Source organism: Ranitomeya imitator, chromosome 8 (assembly GCF_032444005.1).
Source record: "Ranitomeya imitator isolate aRanImi1 chromosome 8, aRanImi1.pri, whole genome shotgun sequence".
In the NCBI taxonomy this organism is placed as follows: Eukaryota; Metazoa; Chordata; class Amphibia; order Anura; family Dendrobatidae; genus Ranitomeya; species Ranitomeya imitator.
Window position 1 is genome coordinate 62,639,275 of NC_091289.1, and position 22,579 is coordinate 62,661,853.

At 48.1% G+C, this 22,579-nt stretch overlaps 1 protein-coding gene across 1 annotated transcript; it reads right to left on the reverse strand.

The window, feature by feature from the left end:
• Nucleotides 1-2,293: 2,293 nt before the first annotated feature.
• On the reverse strand, nt 2,294-11,392 carry PHF5A (PHD finger protein 5A). Its single transcript, XM_069737027.1, has 4 exons — nt 11,242-11,392; nt 6,176-6,199; nt 3,004-3,170; nt 2,294-2,491 (listed from the first exon to the last, which is right to left on the reverse strand). The coding sequence occupies exons 1-4, from the start codon at nt 11,291-11,293 to the stop codon at nt 2,402-2,404; spliced, it is 333 nt and encodes a 110-aa protein (XP_069593128.1). The 5' UTR covers nt 11,294-11,392; the 3' UTR covers nt 2,294-2,401.
• Nucleotides 11,393-22,579: the final 11,187 nt, after the last annotated feature.

The window sequence follows — 22,579 nt, forward strand, 5'->3', positions numbered from 1 at the left end:
GACTGCTGGCCTTTGACCTGTGTAAGTAAAAAATAAAAATTAAAAAAATAAAATCATGTTTTAAAGGGGTTATTTGGTCTAAGAAAAGAAAGTCTGCAGTCCCTTTGTGCCATCCAGTTTCATCCAGCTTCTCTCAATAGAAGACAGTTGAGAGAAGCTGGACAGAAAGTGGCTGCAAATTGCAGACATGTGATTGGCTGACTACCCACCCATCCAACTTTCAGGCACTTTTTTTTTTCTAAGCAAAAATCAAGTTACGGTAGTTACAAAACCTATTGACGTTTTTTCAAAGTGATATGTCCCCAATGCGGCTCAGCAGTTTGGGAATGCTGATGTTTACATACAGTGCCTACAAGTAGTATTCAACCCCCTGCAGATTTAGCAGGTTTAATAAGATTCAAATAAGTTAGAGCCTTCAAACTTCAAACAAGAGCAGGATTTATTAACAGATGCATAAATGTTACAAACCAAAAAGTTTTGTTGCTCAGTTAAATTTTTATAAATTTTAAACATAAAAGTGTGCGTCAATTATTATTCAACCCCTAGGTTTAATATTTTGTGGAATAACCTGTTTGCAATTACAGCTAATAATCGTCTTTTATAAGACCTGATCAGGCCGGCACAGGTCTCTGGAGTTATCTTGGCCCACTCCTCCATGCAGATCTTCTCCAAGTTATCTAGGTTCTTTGGGTGTCTCATGTGGACTTTAATCTTGAGCTCTTTCCAAAAGTTTTCAATTGGGTTAAAGGGACTCTGTCACCTGAATTTGGCGGGACTGGTTTTGTGTCATATGGGCGGAGTTTTCTGGTGTTTGATTCACCCTTTCCTTACCCGCTGGCTGCATGCTGGGTGCAATATTGGATTGAAGTTCATTCTCTGTCCTCCATAGTACACGCCTGCGCAAAACAATCTTGCCTTGTGCAGGCGTGTACTATGGAGGACAGAGAATGAACTTCAATCCAATATTGCAGCCAGCATGCAGCCAGTGGGTAAGGAAAGGGTGAATCAAACACCAGAAAACTCCGCCCATATGACCCAAAACCAGTCCCGCCAAATTCAGGTGACAGGTTCCCTTTAAGGTCAGGAGACTGACTAGGCCACTGCAACACCTTGATTTTTTGCCTCTTGAACCAGGCCTTGGTTTCCTTGGCTGTGTGCTTTGGGTTGTTGTCTTGTTGGAAGATGAAATGACGACACATCTTAAGATCCTTGATGGAGGAGCGGAGGTTCTTGGCCAAAATCTCCAGGTAGGCCGTGCTATCCATCTTCCCATGGATGCGGACCAGATGGCCAGGCCCCTTGGCTGAGAAACAGCCCCACAGCATGATGCTGCCACCACCATGCTTGACTGTAGGGATGGTATTCTTGGGGTCGTATGCAGTGCCTTCCAGTCTCCAAACGTCACGTGTGTGGTTGGCACCAAAGATCTCGATCTTGGTCTCATCAGACCAGAGAACCTTGAACCAGTCAGTTTCAGAGTCCTCCAAGTGATCATGAGCAAACTGTAGACGAGCCTTGACATGACACTTTGAAAGTAAAGTTACCTTACGGGCTCGTCTGGAACGGAGACCATTGCGGTGGAGTACGTTACTTATGGTATTGACTGAAACCAATGTCCCCACTGCCATGAGATCTTCCCGGAGCTCCTTCCTTGTTGTCCTTGGGTTAGCCTTGACTTTTCGGACAAGCCTGGCCTCGGCACGGGAGGAAACTTTCAAAGGCTGTCCAGGCCGTGGAAGGCTAACAGTAGTTCCATAAGCCTTCCACTTCCGGATGATGCTCCCAACAGTGGAGACAGGTAGGCCCAACTCTTTGGAAAGGGTTTTGTACCCCTTGCCAGCCTTGTGACCCTCCACGATCTTGTCTCTGATGGCCTTGGAATGCTCCTTTGTCTTCCCCATGTTGACCATGTATGAGTGCTGTTCACAAGTTTGGGGAGGGTGTTAAATAGTCAGAAAAGGCTGGAAAAAGAGATAATTAATCCAAACATGTGAAGCTCATTGTTCTTTGTGCCTGAACTACTTCTTAATACTTTAGGGGAACCAAACAGAATTCTGGTGGGTTGAGGGGTTGAATAATAAATGACCCTCTGAAAAGACTTTTCACAATTTAAAAAAATAATAAACAAAGAAATAACATTCTTTTTTGCTGGAGTGCATTTCACACTTCCAGGCTGATCTACAGTCCAAATGTCACAATGCCAAGTTAATTCCAAATGTGTAAATCTGCAGGGGGTTGAATACTACTTGTAGGCACTGTAGATCAGTGAACTCATCACAAGGAACAAAACAAATGGTTGTAGAAACAGAATTTATTGATCCAATTATCCAATAATAACAATAAAAAAAAAATTTAAAAAAAAAAATGTACAGTTTCCATCAAACAGGATCCAGGCTCGGAACTACCTCTTCTTGAAACCATACTTCTTTCTCTCATAAAAAAGATCTGTTTTCGAACTGCCCAAATTCACAATCTTTGGGCAACCATCTCTCTAAAAGGATTAAAAAAATAAAAGGGTAAATTATTAAAGAAAAAAAAAAGAAAAATAAATAAAAGTGCAGTTTTGTTTACATAGTTAATAATTAGAATTTACATCCAAAAATAATCTACTTAAAAACCATAAGGTAACCGCTCAATTGTGTGCTAGGCTTCTGCTATTTCCCCTGAAAATGTATGAACACATTGGCATGTGAGTATTCTTCACGAGAAAAGGCCGTGAACATTGTGTAGTGAGAAGCGACACTGAGGAGCAGTGAAACCCAGCTGTCCATGTATTCAGTGTGCCCGATGGCCTTCTTCTCATTGTTCTGTGCTGATAGATACAAGTCCATCAATGCAGAACGATGCCCAAATCTAGAACGTCATAATCTTGTCGTGTCCCAAAAATATAATTATGTACACAAACATATAATTGTACTATAATTTAAATGTAGTGGAGAAAGTCCTGTGCTGTTCATTAGCAGTTATTCTTACATTGTACAAACATACAATTATGTCACTCACATCTTTCTCTTGAATGGTGCACTCCTTGCAGTAGTAAGCGTCCGACACTCCGGGGCCTCCGCAGATGACACAGCGGCCTTGGTACGAGCCGTAATTACACTCATCACAGATCCGGACCAGGGTACAAGGCCGCACGTACGAGTCACAAATAACACACTTCCCATCGCCTACAAAACGGACAGTATTTTTCGTTTTAGTTGAATATAACCCGTATTTGGAGGCATTTAGTGTGAAATCAAATATTCTAGAGTAAGAACACATACACATGCTGTATACGGGTCTGTGCGCACGTTGAAAATGGGATTGCAGAAATTTCTGCATCTCTTGGCAGGAAACCGCAGCCTCAAAAACATTGCGGTTTTTTCAATGGATCGAATGGAAGAAAAACGCAGGGCAAAAACAAGCAGAGAATTGACATGCTGCAGATTATTTTAATGCACCGAATCTGCAAGTCAAAAATACTCACCGTGCGCACGACATGTAAGGATTCTCATTCACTTTGCCACAATCCGTGCAGAAAAAAAAATGCTACAAAAATGCACCAAATCTGCAACGTGTGCACACAGCCTAATGGAACGATTACACCGTTTATTTTTGCTGTATAAGGGCCTGCGCACACGGTGCAATTTTGTTCCTCTGCAGATTTGTCACAAAACCTGAAGGATTTCCTATCACTAGCAAAGTGAATAAGAATCCTGAAATATCATGCACATGTTTATTTTTCCTTGCAGATTTAATTCTGCTCCATGTCAATTCTTTCAGTGTTTTTGCTACAGATTTCAATTATATTAATGATCGGGGAAAACGTCATGTAACAAAAACCCGCCTATTTTATGCAGCGTTTTTCCTGTCTAGAGATGCAGAAATGGTGCAGAAGATTCTGCTGCAAACAATGTGTGCACATACCCCAAGGGCGCCTTCTCACATGCAGGCGTGATGCGGTTTTTGAAACTAATGCCAAGAATTGATTGTTGGAAAGGGACTGACATCAGAATAATTCGATTTCCCCCACACATACACGCCTAGTTTTACCTTCCAAAACCGCAAACAAAGCACCCTAAAATAATATAGATCAATGGGTTTATGTAGAGCTCATGCACATGGCTGCAGGTTTACTAAGGCTAGTTTCACATTTGCGTTTAAAAACGCAGCGTTTAAAACACATCCACATGTGGTGAAAAAAAACACATGTGAACGCGTACAAACGTTGCGTTTTTTAGACGCATGCGTTTTCCTATGCGTTAAAAAAACGCCGCATTTTTACGCGTTTACATGCGTTTTTTCCTGCGTTTGCGTTTTTGATACGCATGATGAGAAATTTCACAAGAGAAAAAAAATCAAGATCCAGACACCGCCAATGGGCCTACAGAGGGCGTGAGACATGACTCTGTGGACCAAAATATGGAAAAATTGTAGCTCAAAATGTGGTAACGCAAAAAATATTTTTTGGAATAAAAAGCGTCTTTAGTGTGTGACAGCTGCCAATCATAAAAATCAACTAGAAAACCCACTATAAATAGAAATGGCTAGGGTTAGGGTTTGGATCCCTAGGGTTAAGGTACCGTCACACTAGACGATATCGCTAGAGATCCGTGACGTTGCAGCGTCCTCGCTAGCGATATCGTCCAGTGTGACAGGCAGCAGCGATCAGAATCCTGCTGCGCTGTCGCTGGTCGGGGAAGAAAGTCCAGAACTTTATTTGGTCGCTGGACTCCCCGTAGACATCGCTGAATCGGCGTGTGTGACACCGATTCAGCGATGTCTTCGCTGGTAACCAGGATAAACATTGGGTTACTAAGCGCAGGGCCGCGCTTAGTAACCCGATGTTTACCCTGGTTACCATTGTTAAAGTAAAAAAAACAACCGCTACATACTTACCTACCGCTGTCTGTCCCCGGCGCTGTGCTTCTCTGGTCTGGCTGTGAGCACAGCGGCCGGAAAGCAGAGCAGTGATGTCACCGCTCTGCTTTCCGGCTTTCCGGCCGCTGTGCTCACAGCCAGACCAGAGAAGCAGAGCGCCGAGGACAGACAGCGGTAGGTAAGTATGTACTGTTTATTTTTTTACTTTTAGGATGGTAACCAGGGTAAACATCGGGTTACTAAGCGCGGCCCTGCGCTTAGTAACCCGATGTTTACCCTGGTTACCGGGGACCTCGGGATCGTTGGTCGCTGGAGAGCTGTCTGTGTGACAGCTCTCCAGCGACCAAACAGCGACGCTGCAGCGATCCGGATCGTTGTCGGTATCGCTGCAGCGTCGCTTAGTGTGACGGTACCTTTAGGGTTTGGATCCCTAGGGTTAGGGTTTGGATCCCTAGGGTTAGGGTTTGGATCCCTAGGGTTAGGGTTTGGATCCCTAGGGTTAGGGTTTGGATCCCTAGGGTTAGGGTTTGGATCCCTAGTGTTAGGGTTTGGATCCCTAGGGTTAGGATCCCTTTATCACCTTGATGGTGGGGGGTGGCTTATCAGTGTGTAGACTTGTTTTCTTCTATTGAAACGCATGCGTTTAAAAACGCAAGCAAACGCACGTGCTTAAAAACGCATGCGTTTACATAGACAGCAATACTTTTTTTGCAGCAAAAAAAACGCCTCTAGAAATTACTACATGTTGCATTTCCGCAAAAAAACGCAAGCATAGAAACGACGCATGCGTCATCAAACGCGTACAAAAAAAAAGCATGCATTTTTAATGTTAAATATAGGGAAAAAAACGCATGTGTTTAAACACATCGGCAAAAAACGCAAATGTGAAACCAGCCTAAGCCTCTAGTGATAATCTGCTGCTGAGAAAATAGTGATTTTATCAAGACTACAGCAAGTAGCCCACTAAGACATCCACGAAATCGGGTTCTCTGGCCTTGATTCATCTAGGTTGTTGATTTTCTCGCTGGTCTTGATGAAGGCGCGTTTTGGAGTTAGTCGATCCCGATTCATTAAGAGGCGCTCACCTCTTAATGAATCAAGAGCATTGGACACGGGGCGTATGCCACGCCATAAATCTGATTAAAGTAAGATTTCTGGTGTAAGGAATGTCAGAAAAGGCTCTAAAGTGGATTAAACACCATTTGACATCAACTTTTTTTTTTTTAAGCCACTTTAAAAAAAGTCTGGGCATCCTTATCAGAATTTCTATAATTTCTGATATTTTTGTGCTAATTAAATTGCAAGTACTTACATTTTTCACATAGTCTTCCTATAGCTGAAAATAAAAACAAAAAATTAATATATCACAACAGATTGTCTCAATAATTAACAATTAGATTGGAATTAAATATTTTAACGTATGGTAAATACTTTTCTAAAAACTCCAATATGTACCAGTATAATCACTGACTTGACAGCATTCTGCTGCTGATGTCCATATTCCTGTTATGTCTCCATTAGTAAATAGCTCTCCAGTGATAGATCAGTTTAGGCCGTCTTTTCATTGTGTGCAGGAATGTATGAATGAAGTGACAACTGCGTGTTACCAACGGGGAACGTCTCCCTGCATTCTGAAGCTGCTCAGTGGCGACACATGGCCGCACTGTAGTGGGTTTTTTGGGGGCAGTTCCTCTGAAAATTATGGTGGAAAAAAGGGATCCATTTAAGAACTGCCAATTTGTTTTCTGGTATGCATGTCGTTTAACAAATTTTTATTTTCTTTGTGTGTTCAGGGCAAGCGCAATGCTAAAAAAAAAGGACCCATTAACATAGGACATAATGGATGACCATCGTTTATCATTTACTTCCAAAAAATGTTAATGTTCAAAAAAATAAGTGGATCCAATTTTTAGCTGGGAAAAAGTGGTACACCTTTTTTTTTTTTCTTTAAATGTCGCTTAAAAAAGAAAAAAAATAAGGCAACTGAAAGGAAGCAAACAAAAGTTTTATGATAATTCTGCTTCCATTCAAAGGAACCCAATATCAGAATGTTGCATATTAATCTGACCCCAAGGTCCTGTGGTCAATGCAATGGCCATAATAAAGATTATTTATCAGCATTTTATTCAGATGATGTGCTATAAAGTAATATAATGCGCTTACTTGTATACAAACACATCGCCCCGAGCTACTGGGGCCGTTACAGCATCTCTTCCAGCCCCACAGTGATCCTGCTGAACCCGCCCATGTACTTCAATGATTGCTCCATGGGCTGGAGGCGCCAGTAATCATCTGCAGACTGAGGGGTCTACAACAGGACCCCGGGCTCAGATTAAGGGCTCATACTCGCTCGCATGGTAACACCCGGCTCTGCCGCCGGCACTTGGGAGCGGAGCGTGCAGCTCCATGTATTGCTATGCGGTCGCACGCTCCGCTCTGGAGTGCCGGCGGCAGAGCTGGGTTTTAACCTGCGAGACTCAGTCGTATTTCATGCGAGTGAGTATGAGCCCTAAAGTGGGAAATGGCAGGTTCCCTTTTAATGAATGGGTCCTGTGCTGACATTTTATTTCTGTTTTAATGATCCCAGAACATGGCTGCATTAACCATAAGATAAAAGGTCCGACTCTGAGGTTCACGTCTGTAATGGTTATAACTTGGTCACGAGACGTGGGAGACATTGCTTCCGAAAGTCATAGACGTGTAATAAGAAATATGGAAACATTGTAGTACGGCCGCACGATTTTGGGATCCCACCTCCTTCAGGCGGTGCCTGGTCGATATTAGGAGCAGCCCGTCACTGTTAATGGGGTTCTCCATTTTTTTCTTATTCCATAGGCTTTTTATATGTAAAAATACAGAAGTCAGTACTTACCCCATTACCCTCAGTCTTTGAGGCTATGGCTGCAAGTTATGTCACGACATCACATGACCACTGCAGCCAATCACTAGGCTCAGTGGCATCGTGACATTACTGCTAAGCATGGTGATTGGCTGCAGCAGTCACATGACATTATTGTGATCTCACTGCTACAGTCATGCCAACGAGCGCCCGAGGGTGAAGGTCAGGTTTGTGCTTGGTACAGCTGACATTATTTTGACAAACTTAAAGGGAACCTATCACGTTAATGCAGCCCCATGTTATAGAGAGGTAGAATGATATATCCTTTTAGAAGAAAACAATCAGTATCTCCCATGTTTTATGTACCTAATCCGTTGCCCTTTCTGGGAGATTTGGCCAGTGGGCTCCTATCAGTGACTGACAGCCATTTCTGTATGTACACTCATAAAGAAAGTTACTGACAGAATATCCAAGGGACAACAGAGGGTTAAATGACAAACACATATGCAGGGCCAGCGTCAGCACCAGGCGCACCCGGGCAAGTGCCGGGGCCCTGAGCAGGCAGGGGGCCCACATTCCAGGGGTTCCAGCGCTGCAGCGTCTTCCATCCTCTGACTGTGACATTCAGGTCAGAGGGCGCAATGACATCACCAGTGCGCGCCCTCTGCCTGAGCAGTTACAGCACAGAGAGCAGGAAGACGCCAACGGTGAGGAGTCCAGAGCAGCGTCAAGCAACGAGAGGTGATTTTTTTTTTTTTTTTTTTTAATATATATATATATATTTGGAGCAATATATGGGGACCATCAGAAGGGGCTAATTCTATATGGAGCATCTTATGGGGCCAATTCTATAGGGAGCATTATATGCGGCCAATTTAATATGGAGCATTATATGGGGCCAATAATACATGAAGCATCTTATGGGACTAATTATATATGGAGTGTTTTATATGGCCAATTATATATGGAGCATTATATGGGGCCAATTATTTTTGGAGCATCTTATGGGGCCCATTCTGTATGGAGCAATATATGGGACTCCGTATACTGTATGGGGATGATCATATACTGTATGGAGCATTATATGAGTCCCATTATATATGGAGCAATAGATGGGGCCTATCATATACTGTATGGAGAATTATATGTGGCTCACTATACTGTATGGAGCATTATGTGGGGTCAATTCCGTATGGAGCAATATATGCGGCTCATTCTGTATGGAGCATTCTGTGGTGCCCATTATAATGTATGGAGCATTATATGGGGCTCATTATTCTGTATAGAGGACTATATGGGGGCCATTATTCTATATGGAGTACTATGTGTTGCCCATTATACTGTATGGAGCATTATATGAGGTTCATTATTCTGTTTGGAACATTATATGGGGCTCATTATTCTATATGGAGTACTACGTGCTGCCCATTATACTGTATGGAGCAATATATGGGGCTCATATTCTGTTTGGAGCATAATGTCGGGCTCATTATTCTGTTTGGAGCAATATATGGGGCTCATTATTCTGTACAGAGGACTATACTGTCCAGTTTCTGAGCTAATGAAGAATGTATAATAGATATCACTCATGTAATGTAAGTAGTAAGTGAAATCTTTGGCATTGTAGTATACCTATATTTCTCTGCCGTATCTGTGCATTATGAATTGTGGAATGTGTTAAAGGGGCCCACCGGGACTCTTTCGCCCTGGGCCCATGAAAACCTGGAACCGGCCCTGCTCATATGCCAAGCTCTTAAAGGGAACCTGTCACCCCGAAAATCACAGGTGAGGTAAGCCCACCGGCATCAGGGGCTTATCTACATCATTCTGTAATGCTGTAGATAAGCCCCCGATGTTACCTGAAAGAGGAGAAAAAGATGTTATATTATACTCACCCAGGGGCGGTCCCGCTGCTGATCCGGTCGGATGGGTGTCTCTGGTCCGCTGCGGCGCCTCCCATCTTCATTCCACGACATCCACTTCTGATCTTCAGCCACGGCTCCGGCGCAGGCGTACTTTGTCTGTCCTGTTGAGGGCAGAGCAAAGTACTGCAGTGCGCAGGCGCCGGAAAGGTCAGAGAGGCCCGGCGCCTGCGCACTGCAGTACTTTGCTCTGCCCTCAACAGGACAGACAAAGTACGCCTGCGCCGGAGCCATGGCTGAAGATCAGAAGAGGACGTCTTGGAATGAAGATGGGAGGCGCCGCAGCGGACCAGAGACACCCATCCGACCGGACCAGCAGCGGGACCGCCCCTGGGTGAGTATAATCTAACGTCTTTTTCTCCTCTTTCAGGTAAGGGTACCGTCACACTATACGATTTACCTACGATCACGACCAGCGATACGACCTGGCCGTGATCGTAGGTAAATCGTAGTGTGGTCGCTGGGGAGCTGTCACACAGACAGCTCTCCAGCGACCAACGATGCCGAGGTCCCTGGATAACCAGGGTAAACATCGGGTTACTAAGCGCAGGACCGCGCTTAGTAACCCGATGTTTACCCTGGTTACCAGCGTAAAAAAAACAAACAAACAGCACATACTTACATTCCGGTGTCTGTCCCTTGCCGTCTGCTTCCCGCACTCACTGACTGCCGGCCGTAAAGTGAAAGCACAGCACAGCGGTGACGTCACCGCTGTGCTCTGCTTTCACTTTACGGCCGGCAGTCAGTGAGTGCGGGAAGCAGACGGCAAGGGACCTGACGGACACCGGAATGTAAGTATGTGCTGTTTGGTTTTTTTTACATTTACGCTGGTAACCAGGGTAAACATCGGGTTACTTAGCGCAGCCCTGCGCTTAGTAACCCGATGTTTACCCTGGTTACAAGCGAACGCATCGCTGGATCGCATCGCTAGATCGGTGTCACACACACCGATCTAGCGATGACAGCGGGAGATCCAGCGACGAAAGAAAGTTCCAAACGATCTGCTACGACGTACGATTCTCAGCAGGATCCCTGATCGCTGCTGTGTGTCAGACACAGCGATATCGTAACGATATCGCTGGAACGTCACGAATCGTACCGTCGTAGCGATCGAAATGGCACTGTGTGACGGTACCCTAACATCGGGGGCTTATCTACAGCATGATGTAGATAAGCCCCTGATGCCGGTGGGCTTACCTCACCCGCGATTTTCGGGGTGACAGGTTCCCTTTAAGGCTCCGCTCCATAACACGGGCTGCAGATTGGACGGCAGTAACACGGGGCAGGTTCCCTTTAAAGCAAATGGAATAAAATACAGACAAACAATCCCTGTAATGGACTGGCATACACGGGCTCACTGACATAGCAGCGGGCGGCCATTAGGAGTCATGTGGGCGGAATCTAAGAGAAAAACTCCAATCCCCCCACAGATTTAGCAGTCTAGGGCAGTATGTCCTATAACTGTACCGAGCAGCTCCACCACAAGCACCGAGGGTATTACTGCCCCAGTCCTCCATGGACACTGCAGTCTGCGGGGCCCCAGCACACACGGGGGGACACAACCAGAGTGTGACTGAGGAGCCGCCATGTCCCCGAACAGCCCAGCTTCCAGCTTACCCACGCCGGCCTGCTTCCTGCAGAAAATCAGGTCAGGGTGATGTTTCGCCATATTCCCCGCTTCCCCGGGCTACAATCAGCAGACACGCTGGATCTGCGTCTCTAGCCTCGTTCCGATACCCACAACTCCGCCCGCTGATTGGCTGCCGTGTGCAGTGAACTATGACCTCTCTGACTTCCTGTTCACGTGATTTGGCGTTTCTTATTGTCACTGTCAGTGCTGACTGCGTGCGGCGCGCAGTGCGCAGCTGCAGTCACTTCTCCCGGCAGCATTGTGCTGCAGAGGGGCGGTCATGTGACCTGTGTAAAACCGCTCATTATTGAGCTACAGAGGCTCTTCTCTCGGCAGCATTGTGCTGGAGAGGGGCGGTCATGTGACCACTCTGCGCAAGCTCTAACTAAATTGCTAGTGCCTGGTGACCCAGATCGTGAGGACAGAGTCACCATGGCAATGATCGGGCCCCTGTGATGCTGTTGCAGGGGCACTGGTCCCAGGGCAGAGGAGCTTTTAGGGGGTTAATGTGCTGGAGCGGTTTGGGCATTGCACTCCTCTATATTAGGCGCCAGTGTGAGCGAGCCCATAGGATTCAGATAGGCGGGGAGGGCATGGTGGGACCATGGCCACTGTTTTCAGGCTTTTACTGTCATAAAGGGGGGACTTCGGAATCCACCGGCACATGCTCTGTCCTCTGCAAGGATTTGCCAGTTTCAGACCTGGGAGCGGAGGGTATGTATGCGATACACATGCTCCCGGCCTCTCTCCATACACTTGTGTTGAGCAGAGACTGTGCTTGGACCAGTGATGTGGCCGGGTAGAGGTCGCAGCCTCGCTCTATACAAATGCACAGGGCTGCCACTAGAAATTTCGGGGCCCCATACTGGCAAAATTTTCGGGGCCCCCTTGAAACTCCGCCCAGGCTCCACCCCAGCCCCGCCTCCAGGCTCCACCCCTCGAACTGTCCACAGTCCCACCGCTCTCTCTTGGAAAATCTCCACTTCTCACCTATCACACATTGACAGTTCCCATCACCAGATCACACATATAGCCGGCAGCTTTTGTTTTGGCCAAAAGATTTTTTAAGCCGCCACCATAACACGGTAGACACTTTTGGCCGGGCCCTACTCTACTGTAACCTACTAAATATTTGTTAAAATATGCAATACAATTTAGGTATATTTTTATTTATTTTTCAATTTTTAAAATGACCTATAATACTACATACAAGGAACAAATACCACCGCACTATGACCAGATGACATATTACCACCACAGTGATCGAATAATATAAAATACAAGGAACAAATACCGCTACACCATGACCAGACCACATATAACCACAAATGACTGAATACTACAATACTGATCAGTAATTAAAAAAAAAAAACACAATACTATCACCAGCAGTGCCATTATACACAGGAGATCTGTAATTAGTAAGCAGTGTCTGTGTACAGGTAATACAGTGATCACCGGTGACATTACACACAGGAGCTCTGTATATAATGTATAGGTAATATAGTGATCACTGGTGACATTGTACACAGGACCTCTGTATATAGTATACAGTGTATAGTGTCAGTGTATAGGTAACACTGACTCACCAGTGACGTCTCTAGGTGAAGTCCTTCATCTTTCATCCAGCACAGACCGCCATCACTTCATCCAGCCAGGACTCGTCTCTGCAGGAAATAAAACAGTTATCTCAAGTTCCGCTTGTAGAACACATTACTTAATTTTCCCAACTTCTACATTACACCACATGAAGAAGGCAACATAGTATCACTCTACACAGTAACAGGACCTCCCCCCCATTTAAAACAGTATACTCAAAAAATAAAATAAATACATCACTGCAATAATAATATCCCTTAATTAGCCCCTATGGTAATATTCGCCATCCTAGCCCCCGTGTGTCTCATTCCAGGCTCCAGCCATATGTTCTCCCATCCTGCCCTCATGGGTATCCATTCTGCCCCATATGATCTCCCCATCCTGCCCCATCTGTCTCCATTCTGCCCCATCTGTTTCCAATCCTGCCCCATCTGTTTCCAATCCTGCCCCATCTGTGTCCAATCCTGCCCCATCTGTGTCCAATCCTGCCCCATCTGTGTCCAGCACTCTGCCCAGTCTGTGTGCAATCCTGCCCCATCTGTGTCCAGCACTCTGCCCCATCTGTTTCCAATCCTGCCTCATCTCTGTCCAGCACTCTGCCCCATCTCTGTCCAGCACTCTGCCCCATCTCTGTCCAGCACTCTGCCCCATCTCTGTCCTGCACTCTGCCCCATCTCTGTCCAGCACTCTGCCCCATCTCTGTCCAGCACTCTGCCCCATCTCTGTCCAGCACTCTGCCCCATCTCTGTCCAGCACTCTGCCCCATCTCTGTCCAGCACTCTGCCCAGCACTCTGCCCCATCTCTGCCCAGCACTCTGCCCCATCTCTGCCCAGCACTCTGCCCCATCTCTGCCCAGCACTCTGCCCCATCTCTGTCCAGCACTCTGCCCCATCTCTGTCCAGCACTCTGCCCCATCTCTGTCCAGCACTCTGTCCCATCTCTGTCCAGCACTCTGCCCCATCTCTGTCCAGCACTCTGCCCCATCTCTGTCCAGCACTCTGCCTCATCTCTGTCCAGCACTCTGCCCCATCTCTGTTCAGCACTCTGCCCCATCTCTGTTCAGCACTCTGCCCCATCTCTGTCCAGCACTCTGCCCCATCTCTGTCCAGCACTCTGCCCCATCTCTGTTCAGCACTCTGCCCCATCTCTGTCCAGCACTCTGCCCCATCTCTGTCCAGCACTCTGCCCCATCTCTGTCCAGCACTCTGCCCCATCTCTGTTCAGCACTCTGCCCCATCTCTGTTCGGCACTCTGCCCCATCTCTGTTCAGCACTCTGCCCCATCTCTGTCCAGCACTCTGCCCCATCTCTGTCCAGCACTCTGCCCCCCCGTGTCCAGCTTTACTGCCCCCCGGCCCCCACCCTGTGTCCAGCTTTACTGCCCCCCGGCCCCCACCCTGTGTCCAGCTTTACTGCCCCCCGGCCCCCACCCTGTGTCCAGCTTTACTGCCCCCCGGCCCCCACCCTGTGTCCAGCTTTACTGCCCCCCGGCCCCCACCCTGTGTCCAGCTTTACTGCCCCCCGGCCCCCACCCTGTATCCAGCTTTACTGCCCTGGGCCCCCACCCTGTGTCCAGCTTTACTGCCCCCCGGCCCCCACCCTGTGTCCAGCTTTACTGCCCCCCGGCCCCCACCCTGTGTCCAGCTTTACTGCCCCCCGGCCCCCACCCTGTGTCCAGCTTTACTGCCCCCGGGCCCCCACCCTGTGCCCAGCTTTACTGCCCTGGTGGGCCCCCACCCTGTGTCCAGCTTTACTGCCCCCCGGCCCCCACCCTGTATCCAGCTTTACTGCCCTGGGCCCCCACCCTGTGTCCAGCTTTACTGCCCCCCGGCCCCCACCCTGTGTCCAGCTTTACTGCCCCCCGGCCCCCACCCTGTGTCCAGCTTTACTGCCCCCCGGCCCCCACCCTGTGTCCAGCTTTACTGCCCCCCGGCCCCCACCCTGTGTCCAGCTTTACTGCCCCCCGGCCCCCACCCTGTGTCCAGCTTTACTGCCCCCCGGCCCCCACCCTGTGTCCAGCTTTACTGCCCCCCGGCCCCCACCCTGTGTCCAGCTTTACTGCCCCCCGGCCCCCACCCTGTGTCCAGCTTTACTGCCCCCCGGCCCCCACCCTGTGTCCAGCTTTACTGCCCCCGGGCCCCCACCCTGTGTCCAGCTTTACTGCCCCCCGGCCCCCACCCTGTGTCCAGCTTTACTGCCCTGGTGGGCCCCCACCCTGTGTCCAGCTTTACTGCCCCCCGGCCCCCACCCTGTGTCCAGCTTTACTGCCCCCCGGCCCCCACCCTGTGTCCAGCTTTACTGCCCCCGGGCCCCCACCCTGTGTCCAGCTTTACTGCCCCCCGGCCCCCACCCTGTGTCCAGCTTTACTACCCCCCGGCCCCCACCCTGTATCCAGCTTTACTGCCCTGGGCCCCCACCCTGTGTCCAGCTTTACTGCCCCCCGGCCCCCACCCTGTGTCCAGCTTTACTGCCCCCGGGCCCCCACCCTGTGTCCAGCTTTACTGCCCCCGGACCTCCACCCTGTGTCCAGCTTTACTGCCCCCCGGCCCCCACCCTGTGTCCAGCTTTACTGCCCCCCGGCCCCCACCCTGTGTCCAGCTTTACTGCCCCCCGGCCCCCACCCTGTGTCCAGCTTTACTGCCCCTGGGCCCCCACCCTGTGTCCAGCTTTACTGCCCTGGGCCCGCACGTCAATAGCGTACAGCTGTAGCGCCGGCCGCCGCTAAGGGCCCGGTTCAGCCTGCGGCTGCCGGTAGGGGCCCGGTGAGCAGGTAAGAGGGGGCCCGATGCGGGCCCCCTCTGCTCACCGGGCCCCATACGCCAGTCACGGCTGTAGTGCCCTGATGGCGGCCCTGCAAATGCATGAAGCGAGTCCGCGGCCACTGGCCGGGATATACATATCTCATACATATCCTCCGCTCCCAGGTCTGAAACCAGCGAATCCTTGCAGCACACAGTGCCTGTGCGGGGGGATTCATACCGCAAGTCTGCAGTCACAGTTTTGACCGAACAACCCCTTTATGCCATCAGGCGGAATAGTACGTCCATTGGCAGTACCTCTGCTTTGAAAACTTTTTTTTGTTTAGCAAAGTTTGGATTTTTGGTTCACCACTTAGATAAAAAAAGAACCTAGCCATGTTAGGTGTCTATGAACTCGTAATGACCTGGAGAATCATAAAGGCAGATCAGTTTTAGCATTCAGTGAAGCTAGCAAAAAAGCCAAACAAAAATAAGTGTGGGATTGCACTTTTTTGCAATTTCACCGCACTTGGAATTTTTTTTTCCATTTTCTAGTACACGACATGGTAAAACTAATGGTGTCATTTAAAAGTACAACTCATCCCACAAAAAATAAGCCCTCACATGGCCATATTTATGGAAGAATAAAAAAGTTATGGCTCTGGGAAGAGGGGAGCGAAAAACGAAAAAGCAAAACCGAAAAAAGCTTTCGGGGGTTAAGGAGTGAAACTGTATTGAGAGCTCGCTAAGTTTTTAGCTGAGATAGTTGCTGTGAGAATTCCATTTATTAGGCAATAACACCATCTAGTGGTCAAATAATATATTGTATCTACCATTTTGCCTGGAATTAAATGGGACTGAATTAAATAAACTTTGCTTAATCAGATGCAAGACCATAATGGTTCAACAACTATGATGTGATATCAACAAACGTTAGGACACTAACATCCTCAAAACTTTAGAGAACAAACAAAAGTTGGATCTTATTGATAATAATGAGAAAAGACACTGAGAAAAACGAGTGTTTCCTCCCACCAGCACAATTGGATTTTCTCTAAGGAAACACCGTTGGCTATAGAACAGAGTGAGAATCAGATTATCAACTTGAGTTCACATATCCTTACCATACAGGAGTTTGGGGTAGTATTCAAAGGACTATTGTTTGTACCAACTACTCACTTTAATTTGTGAAATTGCAGTGCCAGGCTTGGCCCAATGCCGGTACTGATATCAGGTTCCCCCCAACTCACTGGTCCCATAGTGGCTGTGTGGCCAGAGCTCAAAATCTAAGATGGCAGCGGCCCCCTGTTCTGGCCGCAACCCCTATACTAAGTGCTGGCTGTGCTCTACATTGATACAGCCAGTGCTTAGCAGAAGGAGCAGGCACAGGAAGCTGAGGCAATCCTTGATTCTGAGCAGATGCAATGAGTGGTAAATAGAGGGAGCGGTCACAGCAAGAGTAATAAGTGCCATCAAGCAAAAGTAACAGGTGCCATCTTTCTCAGAAGTGAACAGTGCACACCATGAATGCAGTCAGCACAAACGGTGAACACAGTTATCGTAGTCATAGAATCATAGAGTGGTAGAGTTGGAAGGGACCTTTGGGGTCATCGTGTCCAACCCCCTGCTCAATGCAGGACTCACTAAACCATCTTAGACATGCCTGTCCAGCCTCTGTTTGAAGACTTCCACTGAAGGAGAACTCACCACTAGGGTTGAGTGACCTTGACCTTTTTAGAGTCGAGTCGTGTTTCGCGAAACCCGACTATCTTAGAAGTCGAGTCGAGTGGAATCGGCCGATTATCGCGAAAAGTCGGGGATCGCCCGAAACACGAAACCCAATGCAAGTCAATGGGGGAGCATAGTCGGCAGTGAGTGGAGGCCAGGAAAACACCTACACTGCCCATTTTAATGGCAAAAACATCCATTCTTGTTACAGAAGCTTGTCAATCGTAATTTACCTTATAATAATTGGAAGGCATTTGAAATTGGGGGTCATTTGGCTAAAGTTGTGGGGGGTAGGGCTGGTTCAAGTAATTAGTGGGCCCAGTAAATCTGGACCACGTCACGGCAGTGGAGCAGGGAGAGGTAAGTATTTCAACTTTGCAAGTGCTGTGATCCTGAGCAAGCAGGGGGGGCCCACTCGTTGGCATTGGCACTGGCACAGGGCCCCTCAAAGTACAGCGGTGTGTTTGCACGGCGGGGGCGCCTCCCACCGGCAGCAACACTTTTGCGTACTATGAGAGGCCCTGTGCCAGTGACGTCGCCAACTAGTATTCCTCCCCCCACCTGATGAAGGAACCTGCACTTTCATCTGCACCTTCCTCTTTGTCCCCGTGTAAGGTGGTATGGTATGCGGGAAGAGGAACCTGACTTTCAGCAGGGTCACAATCTTGCTGTGTAGCGTGCACGGGGAATTTTGCGTTATGGGTCAATGTACCAGCAGACTCATCTATCACTGGCTGGGCAATGGGCAGGATGAGGAGGAAACACAGATATAGGCCCAAAGAATAAAGTGGGCTAAATGCAGTTCAAAATTGGTAACACAGGACTAACCAGGGGGCATTGCAGTGGAGGACAACTGGAATGAGAGGCTGACACAGAGAGTAGGCCCAAATCAGTAAGTAGTCGAAATGCAGTTCAAAATTGGCAACCGTAGTAAACAGGCGGCACAGCTTTGTTCAGTGGAGGAGAACAGCAAGGAGTGGCAGACACCGATAGTAGGCCCCAACCCAACTAGTAGGCCAAATGCAGTCTAACATTAACAACTACTTAACGAGAGCCTGAAAATGGAATTTCAGGACAGGAAACCAGGAGAACAGCAAGGAGTGGCAGACACCGATAGTAGGCCCCAACCCAACTAGTAGGCCAAATGCAGTCTAACATTAACAACTACTTAACGAGAGCCTGAAAATGGAATTTCAGGACAGGAAACCAGGAGAACAGCAAGGAGCGGCAGACACTGTTAGTAGGCCCCAAACCAACTAGTACGCCAAATGCAGTTGTTCCATTTAACCACTATTTAACAAGAGCCTGAAGATAGAAGCTCAGGAAAGGCAACCTGGAGAACACCTTGGAGTGGAACACACCGTCTCTACACCCCATACCCAATTTGTAGGCCTAATGCAGTGTAGTTTCCAACAACTACTAAACGAGAGCATTAAGATCGAAGCAATGGCGAGGAAACCTGGGGAACACCTTGGAGTGGAACACACCATCTCTCTACACCCCATACCCATTTTGTAGGCCTAATGCAGTGTAGTTTCCAACAACTACTAAACGAGAGCCTGAAGATAGAAGCTCAGGAAAGGCAACCTGGAGAACACCTTGGAGTGGAACACACCGTCTCTACACCCCATACCCAATTTGTAGGCCCAATGCAGTGTAGTTTCCAACAACTACTAAACGAGAGCATTAAGATCGAAGCAATGGCGAGGAAACCTGGGGAACACCTTGGAGTGGAACACACCATCTCTCTACACCCCATACCCATTTTGTAGGCCTAATGCAGTGTAGTTTTCTACAACTACTAAACGAGAGTCGGAAGACCGAAGCAATGTGGACGAAACCTGGGGAACACCTTGGAGTGTAACACACCATCTCTCTACACCCCATACCCAATTTGTAGGCCTAATGCAGTGTAGTTTTCTACAACTACTAAACGAGAGTCGGAAGACCGAAGCAATGTGGACGAAACCTGGGGCACACCGTGGGGCGGCAGACACCGTTAGTAGGCCCTACCAAAGTTGTACCCCCAATGCAGTTTTAAAATTCCTAGAGGCTGAAAACAAGACTATTGACGCTCAGCTTTTTTCAAAGGAACACAGCTGAATTGAGTGGCGCAGACAGACACAGGTAGTAGGCCTTAAACCAAAAATGTGGCTCACTGCAGCTTAAAAAAGGTTACAGGGGTACACAGGCAGCATTGCTCTGGGCAGTGGAGGACAATTTCAATAGTGGACCGAAGACAGACTTTGTACGCCTACTATTAAAAAAAGGATGCTCTATGCAATAAAAAATAGGTTCCAGGGGTACACGGGCAGCAGTGGTCTGGTCAGTGTAGGAGTAGTAGAAAGTAGGGACCGCAGACAGGCTTCGAAGGCCTAACATAACAAAATAGGGCTGTTGGCAATTTAAAATTGGTTCCAGGGGTACACGGGCAGCAGTAGAATGGTCAGTGGAGGCCTTGTGGAAGGAGGGACCGCAGACAGGCTTCGAAGGCCTAACATAAAAAAATTGGGCTGTAGACAATTTAAAATTGGTTCCAGGGGTACACGGGCAGCAGTAGAATGATCAGTGGAGGCCTAGTGGAAGGAGGGACCGCAGACAGGCTTCGAAGGCCTAACATAAAAAATTGGGCTGTAGGCAATTTAAAATTGGTTCCAGGGGTACACGGGCAGCAGTAGAATGGTCAGTGGAGGCCTAGTGGAAGGAGGGACCGCAGACAGGCTTCGAAGGCCTAACATAAAAAAATTGGGCTGTAGGCAATTTAAAATTGGTTCCAGGGGTACACGGGCAGCAATGGTCTGGTCAGTGGAGGCCTAGTGGAAGGAGGGACCGCAGACAGGCTTCGAAGGCCTAACATAAAAAAATTGGGCTGTAGGCAATTTAAAATTGGTTCCAGGGGTTCACGGGCAGCAATGGTCTGATCAGTGTAGTAGTAGTAGAAAGAAGGGACCGCAGACAGGCTTCGAAGGCCTAACATAAAAAAAATTGGGCTGGCTGTGGGCAATTTAAAATTGGTTCCAGGGGTACACGGGCAGCAATGGTCTGGTCAGTGTAGTAGTAGTAGAAAGAAGGGACCGCAGACAGGCTTCGAAGGCCTAACATAACAAAATAGGGCTGTTGGCAATTTAAAATTGGTTCCAGGGGTACACGGGCAGCAGTAGAATGGTCAGTGGAGGCCTAGTGGAAGGAGGGACCGCAGACAGGCTTCGAAGGCCTAACATAAAAAAATTGGGCTGTAGGCAATTTAAAATTGGTTCCAGGGGTTCACGGGCAGCAATGGTCTGGTCAGTGTAATAGTAGTAGAAAGAAGGGACCGCAGACAGGCTTCAAAGGCCTAACATAAAAAAAATTGGGCTGCAGGCAATTTAAAATTGGTTCCAGGGGTACACGGGCAGCAGTAGAATGGTCACTGGAGGACTATTGGAAAGAAGGGACCGCAGACAGGCTTCGAAGGCCTAATATAATAAAATTGGGCTGTAGGCAATTTAAAATTGGTTCCAGGGGTACACGGGCAGCAATGGTCTGGTCAGTGTAGTAGTAGTAGAAAGAAGGGACCGCAGACAGGCTTCGAAGGCCTAACATAACAAAATAGGGCTGTTGGCAATTTAAAATTGGTTCCAGGGGTACACGGGCAGCAGTAGAATGGTCAGTGGAGGCCTAGTGGAAGGAGGGACCGCAGACAGACTTCGAAGGCCTAACATAAAAAAATAGGGCTGTAGGCAATTTAAAATTGGTTCCAGGGGTACACGGGCAGCAGTGGTCTGGTCAGTGGAGGCCTAGTGGAAGGAGGGACCGCAGACAGGCTTCGAAGGCCTAACATAATAAAATTGGACAGGCTGTAGGCACTTTATAATTGGTTCCAGGAGTACACGGGCAGCAGTAGACAGGTCAGTGTAGTAGTAGTTGAAAGAACGGGCCGCAGACAGGCTTCGAAGGCCTAGCATAATAAAATGGGCTGGCTGTAGGCAATTTAAAATTGGTTCCAGGGGTAGACGGGCAGCAGTGGTCTGGTCAGCGGAGGCCGATTGTAATGAGTGTCTGCCAGTTAGTAGTCCAAAACAATAAATAAATGTGAATGTATCGCATTAAAACAAAACGAAAACACTAACGGGTGCAATCATTAGGTTCAGGGGTGGGATCCTCTGCGTAGTTTCAGACCTACTAATTTAGCGCAAAGTATTTACTGTGGTAAATAGAGGACACTGCCCCTGACTATGTTAAGTACCATCATACATGTCAACACAATGGTATTGTCAGTGGCAGGAATGGAAGGATGTCAGCGCATAGACTAAACATTGGTGGAAGTGTGAGAGATAACTGTGGAAGTGGTAGAGCAATGTTTGACCTGGGGGTGGGTGAACTCTCTTGTGGCCGGCGGTACAGGCCCAGGGCCCCTCATGTTACAACAGTGTGTCTGACGTTGGGTGCGCACCACCACCGCCAGAGACACTTTATTGTACTATGAGGGGCCCAGTGGCAGTGCCGTCGACCAAAAGCGGGCACACCCACCTCTTCAGACAAACAGCACTCTCACGGGTGCTTGCGCCAAGTCGCGATACCACGGCCCCGTGTGGGGAGTTTTGCCATTTAGGGAGGTGTAAACATGTCGTATGCTGGACAATCAGCTGCAGCAAATTAGACATTCGAAAAGTAATTCACAGTAGTCCACAGGCAAGAGCTTTTCATAGGAAAGCTAGGTGTCTGCCGGGCAAGGTGGGGCAAAAGAATTCGAAATCCAGTTGTGGTTCATTTTAATGAATGTTAGATCATCAACATTTTGGGTAGCCAGGCGAGTCCTTTTTTCGGTTAATATTGAACCTGCAGCACTGAATACTCTTTCTGATAGGACACTAGCTGCCGGGCAAGCAAGCTCCTGCAATGCATATTCTGCCAATTCTGGCCAGGTGTCTAATTTTGATGCCCAGTAATCAAATGGGAATGACGGTTGAGGGAGAACATCGATAAGGGATGAAAAATAGTTAGTAACCATACTGGACAAATGTTGTCTCCTGTCACTTTCAATTGATGCAGCAGTACCTGTCCTGTCTGCGGTCATAGCAAAATCACTCCACAACCTGGTCAGAAAACCCCTCTGTCCAACGCCACTTCTGATGTGTGCACCCCTAACACTCCTGGTCTGCTGCCCCCTGGAGCTCGTGTGAGAACGATCACGGGCGCTGTGTGCTTTGAATGCCTGAAGCAAACGGTCAACAAGAGTTGATTGTTTGGTTGCTAATATTAGTTCCAAGTTCTCATGTGG

What these genes read in the sequence shown, in the direction of transcription:
- PHF5A (XM_069737027.1), bottom strand. Translation starts at nt 11,293, where the DNA reads ATGGCGAAACATCACCCTGACCTGATTTTCTGCAGGAAGCAGGCCGGC. An exon ending in CAGGAAGCAGGCCGGCGTGG is followed by an intron (nt 6,200 to 11,241) that starts GTAAGCTGGAAG and finishes TTTTATTTTCAG; the next exon opens with CTATAGGAAGACTATGTGAA. An exon ending in AGGAAGACTATGTGAAAAAT is followed by an intron (nt 3,171 to 6,175) that starts GTAAGTACTTGC and finishes TCCGTTTTGTAG; the next exon opens with GCGATGGGAAGTGTGTTATT.